Below are 10,882 nucleotides of genomic sequence, written 5' to 3'. Positions count from 1 at the left end.
TTTCTGTAGTTCTTTTTTAAATTTAGCAATAGATTTTTGAGTCTTTATATCTTTGGGAAGTTTATTGTATAGCATGATAGCCGCGTATTTACACCCTTTTTCATATAATACGGTTCTGTGTTCTACGATGGAAAAGTTTTGTTTGTTTCTTGTATCATGATCATGTTTTTCTTCTACCCGCGTAAGAACACCTTCTAAATGTCTCTTTACAAATATCGGTAGATTTAAAATGTACAAACAAGGTACTGGGAGTATACGAATTTTTTTTTAAATATTGATTTGCAGTGTTCTTTTGCTTTAGAAGCCGCCATCATTCTTATTATTCGTTTCTGTATTGTAAAAATACCTTGGCTTTGTGTGTATTTCCCCAAAATATAATGCCATATGTTAAATTTGACTGGAATAATCCAAAGTAAATCGTTTTTAAAGTAGACTCTTTTAAAACATTTTTGAGTACTTTAATTGCGAAATAAATTTGATTTAATTTTTTACCAAGTTTAGTTATTTGTACATCCCAGGAGAGATTTTTATCTATCCAGATTCCTAAGAACTTAGTGGAGTTCACATAGTCTATTCCGTTATTTTCAATTGAAATATTAACAGGCTGCGTATGTTTGTCGCGGATATGATGAAAATGGATTGCTTGTGTCTTTTCAATGTTTAATTTAAGCTTATTTTCTTTAATCCACTGAGATAGTTTATGAAGGATTTCATTTGCATTACCTTCAACATCCTCATTTGCGTTCCCTTTTACTATGATATTGCATCGTCTGCATAAAGGGATAGTTCTGCTGGAGCAATATTACATGGTAGATCGTTAATGTATATCAAAAAAAATAATGGACCTAATACGGATCCCTGTGGCACTCCACATGATATTTCTTGTTTTCCTGATGTGTAATATGTAGTTTGGTTTGTATCTTTGTTACTGTATGTAATTTCTACTACTTGCTGCCGATTTTCCAGATACGATTTAAACCATTTGGACGCTATGCCTCTTATTCCATAATCTTGGAGCTTTGAAAGAATATTTCTATGTGAAACTAAGTCGAATGCTTTGGAAAGATCAAGGAAAACACCTATTCATTTCTCCTTACTATCTAAACTTTTATGTACAATTTCTACAAAATTATATATTGCTGTTTCCGTTGATTTCTCTTTTAGGAAGCCATGTTGCTCGTGTGTAATTAGATCATGTTTAAGTAAAAAGGATGATAGCCGGATACTCATTATGGTTTCTAAAATTTTGGAAAAAGTTGAGAGAAGTGAAATAGGCCTACAATTTTCAAGCTCTGATTTGTCGCCTTTTTTATAAATTGGTTTTACTTTTGCAATTTTTAATATACTAGGGAATTCTCCACTTAAGAACGTCATATTTATGAGGAAAAACAGGGAGTCAGCAATATATTTAATGCTTTTCTTTACAATACTTCGCGGTATACCGTCTACGCCAGCTGACTATTTACTTTTCATCTTATTCACCACTTTTATTATTTCTGCATTTGTAACTGGATGCAGATACATTGTATTGTTGCAAGTTTTTGAGAATATTTTCGTGGGCATTGCTAGCTCACTATTGTACGTTTTTGATAAGTTGCTGTAATAATTATTAAATAGGTCAGCTATTGTACGAGGATCTTTAATTACGTTGCCATTTTTAATTACCTCTAAATTACCGTTATCATTACGAGTGTTTACACTTAACTCGCTTTGCGCTAGTTCCACAACGCCTTCGACTTATTATCGAATTTTTTAATGATTTTGTCATTGTGTAACTGTTTTGCTTCTTTCAGAACTCCTTTATATATGTTCTTATATCTTTTGTAATATGTCTCTGTATATGTTGATAGATTTCCTTGTGTTTTAGCCTTCTTAAGAAGTCTCATTTTTTTACTTGCTATTCTGATCCCTTGTGTTACCCAGGGTTTTGACTGTTTTCCTGAAGTTACACATTTTACAACAGGGAATGCTAGATTGAAATAGAATGTTATGGTGTCAATGAAGTAACTGAAAGCTTCATTGACCTGGTTATACAAGTAAAGCTCGTTCCAATTTTCTTCCCTGAGGAGGTGATTAAAATATTGTATATTTTCATCATTAAATTTTCTTTTGTACGTTACATTACTTGTTCTTGTATTACAAAAACTTTTATTGGGAGTTACATGTATATCGAGTACTTGGGCAAGGTGGTCTGAAAAACCACTGTTGAAGACGTATGTGTTGTAGTTAAGGTGTTTGCTCACTATGAACTGGTCAATTGCACTTTTGGAGCATTTTGTGATTCGTGTGGGAACTTTAACAACTGCCTCCATATTAAATGAATCTAGAAGAAGTTCTACCTCGTGTTTTATCGGCTGTAAAAAATCTATGTTGATATCCCCGACAATTACGACAGTCTTCTTGATTTTTATAAAATTATTTAGTATGGTGTCCATCTTATTTATAAAGATTTCTATATCACTGTCAGGAGTTCTATATACACATACAATTACAAAGTTATGATCTACAATTTCTAATGCACAACTTTCAAAGTGTTTTTCTACATTTAAATATTTAAACCTAGTACATTCTCTCGTTTTTAGGTCCCTTTTTGCATATATACAAGCCCCTCCTCTATCTCTACTATGTCTGCAGTATTGTGCTCTTAGCTCAAATTGAGGAATGCCTAAGTATTCTAAGCACCCTGATTGTAACCAGTGCTAAGTTATACAAATTAAATGTACTCCTAACAGTCTGTCGAAAAGTAGTTCTTCTAACATGCTCTTTTTATGAAACGTAAACCCTTGTACATTTTGATGAAAAATGACTATATTATTGCTATTGTATTTGTACCTAAGTTGTCAGACTGTATACTTTGATAACATGTCGGCACTCCAACAGTATCACTCTTACTAGACAGTAGATTTAATTTATTGTCAATTAGACGTTTATCAAAACTGGAATTTTCTTTACGGATGTCTTTGTTTTGGGTTGATGATCCTACCATAAAAAATAATCCGGACGATGTGTTGGAGGCTTTCTTTGTCTTTTTGATTTCCTATGTATATTGTCCTGATGTGATATAATCTCTTGAGGAGAAACAATGTCATTTGAAGCACCCCTATTTGCAATATTCGATTATACACTGATATCTTCTTCATTAGATAGTATGGTATAATTTTGTCTTCCATTTACTACTCCAGAACAGATCGTTTCGTCGATTGACTTTTGCGAAAACTTACTGTTACATGACCTAGAAGGTGTGCTAATGCTTGTTTTCCTGTTTGTACTTACAATATTGCTAGCTTTTGGTTCATCTTCTACACTATTACTCGCTAACCAAAGACTGTTGTTATTTGTTGGAACTTTCCATGTTGCTGGAATAGCATGGCATATCTTCTTCTTGTTGTGGATATACTTTGCCAGTAGCTGGCTTACCTGTTTCTTACCTATCTTATTTAAGTGCATTCCATGCTTGGTGAAACAGTTTCTTCCTAGATTTGAGAGGTCAACAAAGGTTACATTAGGCTGACCTTTACATATTTTTTCGAATTTTCTATTCGTTGATTTAATTAACTCATTTACGCACGAGCTTTCGATTAGATCATATCTAATTGGAATGCCTATTACAACTATATTACAAACTTTATCTTTGAGTAATGACAGAGCACTGATTAAAACTGAGACAGAATTTTCACTTCTATTTGAATATACATCATTAGCTCCCCCCATTATAATTAATGTTCCCGTTGTTTTTGAGTAGAGACTATTAATTGAAGGATCCTTTAGTACTTCCTTCATTGGAGCTCCAGGTTTTACTAAACTGAAAATTGTGTAACTGTCATTCAGCGTATTGCTTAACATTTGAGCAATGTTTCGACCATGACTATCAGCTAAAATTGTAATAGGACTTTTAACATACCTTAAATCGGATCCTTCTACAGAACTTGCAGCAGGATCAAGCGACTTGGAAGAAAAGTTCGGTGTGATACCACTACACTTTAATTTTACAATTGAATTACCCCCTTTATTGTCAGAGCCCATTTTCATTTCACTCATTATATTTTCATTTGACTTTCTCATATCACTACACGCACTACCAGTACTCGTTTCAGCACGTACATTTTTCACAACTAAACTATTGCTCTCTTTACTCTCATTTGGCATTTCAACTGTAGCATTTTTAAATGTTTCCTTCCTTGCACTTCTTCTTACACTGTTAGCAATAAGCACTTCATTTACTTCGTTTCTTTCTTCCCTTTCACTACTTACAGGTATGTTACATACACTTTTTGATCTTAAACCAATAGATCTAACGGTTAAATTTACACTTGCACTGCTTTTGCTGTCAGTCGAACAACAGTTTGATTTGTTGCTATTCACTTGATAAGCACTCCGAGATGGTGTGGTTACATAACTTTTTTCTCCTGATACATCTTCCAGAGCTGCGAATCTGTTTTGCGTCGGTACTTCTCGTGAAACACTGTGCAGTCTGAAATTACTGATGCATTTTTTGTGAGAGTTAATTTCCTTGTGTTTAGGGAGGATATTTTTTGATACTTCTTGGTTCTTTATACATGTTTGTTTGTTGTTACTCGTTTTGTACCGGTAACTGCTGGGCACTTGCATTTGTAACAGCTGGACATTTGTAGACTGCTGAGTATTTGTTTTGCAACTACTTTGCTTTCTTGAGTCTGCTACCACTTCACTCCATAGCGGACTGCACTCCCTTGTACGAAGGAGTACATCTTCAGATTTTTTTTGATAATGTTGGTTCGACACACCTGCACATTTATCGTTTGTCAGCAATGAAATAATCTTGCGTAGAGAATGTATTTCTTCAATCAGCTCACTTATTAGTTTATTTTCAGATGATTCACCCAAGCACGATTGATCCTCATTTGTTTTCTGGTTACTAGTTGCTGCTATACAATATCTACATTTTGATTGTTCAATATCGTTGTCTTTGTTGCAAATATCCGAAAATTTAATATTTCTATTTAAAGAACTGCACTTCAATTCACAACCAGGCACGTTATCATTTCTAAATATACCTACTTCAGCCAAACTTTTACAGTTTTTAGGAACTTCTCGTGCTCCAGCTACGGCAGACGCCACCATGTTGCCAACTTGTCCTATGTAAACTGTCCGAATCTGCAACACTTGGTATCAATTCCCGCCTCCGACATACAGCTACAAGTGCAAGTCTCGGCTTGCTCCAGAAGAATTCAGGCCGAAACTTGTAGTACCACAATTGACTCATTATGTTCAAAATCGAAAAGGTGAGATTTCGTAAGACTAATCAATTTCTTTATATGCATAAACTATTAGCATTTGTCACCCACACACTTCAAAACGTTCGTCTTTTGCACAACCATTAATATTAAAACACGTTCAGCACTCAGCTCGCAAAATTCTTCACCTCGATTTTCATGCCACTTACAGTGGTTCGTACGTGCACTTTCATGTATCTCCACCCGAAACAACTATTTAACTTCATAGTGATCATGTATCTAGTTATTTGACTATGACTTTTATTTCTATTTCTCAACATTCTCTTGTACTTACCTCATAAACTCATATTTTAACAACTATTACACGAGGAACAATTTGACACATTACTTATTAGTAAAACGCATCTCACTCCCAAACTTAATCGCAAATTTACCGGCTATCAACTCATTCCACACGATATGAAGCTTCCGGCTCGATGCGCCACTAGCGGCGTTACAATACTATTTTATCCTTACACATGTAATATTTTCCATAAGTAGAAGCTTTGCTTTGTATATACTTAAACACAAACAAAATATTTGCTGAGCAAAACAATATATTCACATAAAAAATATTACATACGTGTTATAGTTTCGCCAACTAACATTTTTGCTTCATCAGACACTATAAGATACATGAGAAACGTGCAGTCTTATATACACACAAGAGCTGAGATATCTTGCTTCTGATTGGCTCCTGGCAGCAGCCAATCCACTATCTGTTGTAAATTACACACACACATCAAAAAGACGATCTTAGCACAACTAATCTAAAGTAACAAATAATTGGCATAAATAATGAAATAATATTATAAATATATATAAATACACATAAATAAATAAATATATAAATAAACAGATAAACATACAATTACTCATACGCTTAAAAAGACGACACGCACATACACTATATACTAGTGGTAGGAACAGAAACCGGTTTTTCGGTTTCTGGTTTTTAGAAACACCAAGACCGGTTTTTCAAAATTTTCAAAAGACCGGTTTTCACCGAAACTGGTTTTCTCCAAAAGACCGGTATCGGTTTTCTTCAGGACCCGGTTTCAGTTTTCTTCATTTCCGGCTCGGTTTAGATCGTAACCGGTTTCGGTTTTCTCCAAAACTGGTTCTTGTATTCTTCAAAAACCGGTACGGTTTTTCTACTGAAACCGATTTCGGTTTTCTTCAAAGCCGGTTCAGTTTTTCATCAAAACCTGTATCAGTTTTTCCAAAACTGGTTCTATTTCTGACCAGAATATTTTTCGTTGTTCTCCGGAACCCATTTCCTTTCCACAGATAATTTTATGTGTTTTCCAGAACAGTTTTGAGTTTTAGTTTTTTACTAAACCCATTGCGATGTTTACCGAATCCGGTATTGGTTCCTTGAGAATCTACATGTTTTAGATCTTCAAATCGGTTTAGTTTTCAATCAAAATTGGCTTCCGTTTTCATCAAGCTTCTACTTAAATCCAGTTTGAACTTTCATCAAAACCCAGTTGGGATTTTTGTTATAACGGTACTTTATTATTAATATTATTATTATTATTAATAGTTACGCTTAAAAACATGTTTTTCCTTCGATTCAATATTCACTCTTCTCTAAATCTCTAGTTGTTTCGAATACAATTACCTTCCTTATTATCAATAGATTTTCAGAACCTGGATTTATTTTAATTAGACTCGCTTAACCTGCACTCTCTACACAGCGCATCATTCACATATGAGCATGAATTTCCTTTTCATTCCTCCCAACATCTGTACATGTTCCCTTATAGACACAAATGAAAGACGTCTTGATAAAAATCGGCAAGGGGTACCACAAAGGAGAGACTTTTAAAATTATTTTTTCAATATCTCGCACCGATTGCAAGATTGAGCCTACTTCTGGTTGGAATTTCTAATTCATGTATGATCAGTGCGTTCTTTCTTCTTGCATGCAGTATGTAATAAGCAAATACATTACATACACAATTTATAACAATGCCATTGATATATGGTGTTCATTAGCAAAACATTCTAAATATTAAAGAATCTCCATCACTCGAGAAATAGTTTTCTTCGATTTTCATTATCAATTGGTCATGAAACAAACGCCTGAGAAATATACAACCACTGTATACACACATGTTGTGTTTGAGTGTATAACTTGAAGAATGTGTTATTTTTTAAAATGTCAACACTTCCAGTGTACCGTAAAAAAGTATCAAAGAAATAATGGCCCTGTTTTTAAATATTCAATTGGAACTGGGCCAATCTACACAAAATTTGGAATCGACCAGCAAAAATGGCACGATTCTAGCACTTGTGGTTTTCGAGATCTCATTGTCAAAAGGATTGGAGACAAACATATAAACTGTTCTTTGCACACAAACATATAAACCTATAACTTTAATATATAGATATTTATAGTCACAAGTGATCAATTTAATGGGGAGAATACTGAAATGAAACACTGTGCCCTGTATGATAGAGTTGCGTAATATTATGTAGTAGATAGAAGAAATGGTAATACTAGTACAAAAATTGCTTGATTTATTGTCTTCACGAATAAAGACAGACGGAGGCATTCTTACGGAGGCTCATCTACCGCCTTTTCAAAAATTACTCTGTATTGTTTCTTTGAAACAGCTCTTTCTTAGTACCGTCGTTGAATTAATCTACTATAGAGAATTTTTTGGCTTGTTTGAGAACTGGATACCGAATGTCCGGATAACTATTTACCAGTAAGAAACTGAAATGTATGTAAGCCTATTGGTGTTCATTTCCTGGACTCAGAGTATAAAATTATTGTGTAAATCAATTTTTTAAGCGCTCTGAGCCCTCATTCACTAACGGTTCTCGAGCTCGACACAACATAATATTTGCGTTTAGTTTGCGGTAATGAAAATAAGCATTAATAAATAGCTTTTTTCAGTTTTGTATTGTGTTGGTGTACGCACATTTTGGTTTGCATGAACACAAATCGCTACCACGCAGTGATATAATGCAGTGACACACATCACAAATGGAGTGTTATGTCGAAACTTCAGATTCTTAAGGATGATCCTATTTCGTTCCTGTACAGTTAATGAAGAAATTTTGTGTCTTCTTTACAGGTCAAATTGCTATGAACAAAAATACAAGAATTTTAAACCATCTAAAATGTTCTAATTTGGGGGTCATAAAAAGGGGTAAAAGTGGATCTGAAACGGTAGGAGGACGGTAGGTAGCAGCATGACTTCACGCTTGTTCCCCCTTCCTATCTTTCTCCATTGTATTTTTTTTAGGAACTGGGCGACGCCTGCATATTTTTTTTCGAAGTCGGGACGGAGTCTCCCCGCGTTCAGAATCTATACTCTAAGTTGCCGTTTATATATAAATATATCAACGCACGAAATATTGATTTAACCTCTCATAGTCAAACAGTTTTGAACAATGGAATAACAAGGCTCCCTCTACGCGGTATGTTCTTCCTCATATAGGTATTATTTTCTCCCTTAGTGTTATTCTAGGAAAGTGAAGTGCATTTGATTTAAAAAAAAGGAAAATTAAAAATAATAAATAAGTAAAATAAAAATATTAGGTTCATTGTAGTTCTAAACTGGCTATGATATGCTATACCACCAGTTACAATATCAGATTTAATTTCTTGGGGACACAATCGAAGGGTGGATACATTTTATTTAAGGGAGTTATACTGAAAAGGTTGATTTCACATTATTTGCGCAATATTAATATATACTACCAGTCTGGGGTGCAGGTATAGCCTACGGGTAGCGCCCGCCTCCTTGGCCCCCTTCGGGAATGTTACTTGTACCAGATTTGAATAACAACTCCAGGTAAGGAAAGTTCTATTAATATTTTATTTTGTTTAAAAGATGTTAGCTTAAAACTGTTAGCTTAAAACTAAAATATTGTTGTATTAAAAGATGTTTCGAAGTGCACAATAGCTAACATTGTTAAAATATACTGGTAATCAAATGTACGAAAATGTCATTTTCTGTAATATATAAAACAAAATCCTAAACAACGTTTTTTATAACGTATAACGTCCTTAAATGTACTTTATTCTAATTTGAACGTTTTGGAACCTAAAAGTCTTAAGCCTATAATGTGTCGAGCTTTTGATAGTAAACATTTGCAGGTGCATATGGTGCAACGATTGTCAAGGTCAATTGCTCAAACGCACTGAACAAGCATTTAATATTCATTTCAGTGACCTGCAAGATAAGGGTGAAAGTAGCAATTAAGTGTTAAGCAATTAAGGTGAAGCAAAACACAATATGTCACGGAGTGAAGTGTGGAAATATTTTGAACGTGCCGAGAATAGAGAAGAAGCTAAATGCTTCTTGTGTAAAAAAGTACTTAGATGCAAAGGAGGATCGACAAGTGTTTTATTATCGCACTTGAGAACTAAACACGTGTCTTGTATTAATAAAGTGATTGCACGGAACACTCAATCAGAAGATGATGACGATCCTGGAATCTCTGGTTCTACAAAACACATCACGTTAAGGTAAGAAGATTTAAACACTTTTCTTTCTTATGTTATTTGATTCAAGGGATATATACCGTCGTGTGTTTTATCATGTAATATTTCATTTAATATTTAACTTTCGTTATTTTGGACATCCGTTTGGTCTAGTGGCTAACAAGCTTGCCTACGGCATGCGTGAATTCGGTTCCCGGTGGGATACAGTTGAACGGAAAAAGTGGTTCAGATTCCATTGTAATCAGTAAGTTCAAGTCTCCTTTAGTCATCATGGCATAACCGTGGGGCGGTAAACTGAAACAAACCAAAACTTTTTATTTATTTTATTTTACCTTAAAAGTGGCTTTAAGGGATAATGGGATTACAGTAAGGGCAGTGTTTAAATTCGTGCTAAAAAAAGTACTGGGGCCCTTCCTGGCTACCTTATATACGTATATATATATATATATATATATATATATATATATATATATATATATATATATATATATATATATATATACAACGTGTGTGTGTGTGCGGTTTAGTCAAATCTTGTAAACTTCCAGGCATTTCCATATTAAATAGAGTTGGGAAAACTTATGCAAACACAAATCAAACAAATCTCATGACAACATAGTATTTTCACATAATTTTTATGTGAATAATAATATCAAAATAGCTGAATTTACCTCTTATAAGACAATGGATGCAGTTAAGTCACAGTAGTTTCCACAAAGCCTCCTTCGATTTGGTTTCTTCTGCCTCGATTTCTTTCCTAGCAACTTGAGAGGGCGTTATTTCTTCCTTGTGATATCCAGCGCTTAACGTACGGGAGGGGTTGCGGACAATGGCGGACCATTATTATTTATTGTCATTAAAGATGACACACTTCCAACCTATAGCGCGTTTCTAGTTGGCGTGACAACATTATTCATTACACTGAAACCCCTCTCACACTCAGCATTGGTGACTGGTATCGTTTGCACACACTGCATTAGTACCTTCATTCTCCCCAAGACCTGCCTGCCTCCACTATTCTTAAAGTCGTGATAAGTTTGAATAGTTTCTCGAAAACACAAAGAAAACAATTCACACAATTCTTTCAAGTCTTGTTCGCTATAATCAACATTAATATTTTCCGGACGGTACTCAGGGTAAATAATTTTCATCATTTCGGAGTACA

General features: G+C 34.3%; 1 protein-coding gene across 1 annotated transcript in view; it reads left to right on the top strand.

Annotated features, from left to right (window-relative positions):
- The first annotated feature begins 9,508 nt into the window (after positions 1-9,508).
- Positions 9,509-10,882, top strand: part of LOC145675358 (E3 SUMO-protein ligase ZBED1-like) — a 32,248-nt gene continuing 30,874 nt past the window's right edge. Inside the window, exon 1 of the mRNA XM_081745759.1 lies at positions 9,509-9,741. Within this exon, the coding sequence (XP_081601885.1) occupies positions 9,509-9,741 (233 nt within the window). The remainder of the gene's footprint in view (positions 9,742-10,882) is intronic.

The sequence above is a fragment of the Thermobia domestica genome, chromosome 18 (assembly GCF_964235325.1).
Source record: "Thermobia domestica chromosome 18, izTheDome1.hap1.1, whole genome shotgun sequence".
Classification (NCBI taxonomy): domain Eukaryota; kingdom Metazoa; phylum Arthropoda; class Insecta; order Zygentoma; family Lepismatidae; genus Thermobia; species Thermobia domestica.
The sequence above is the reverse complement of the archived record's forward strand: the minus strand, read 5'-3'. Positions and strand labels throughout refer to the sequence as shown.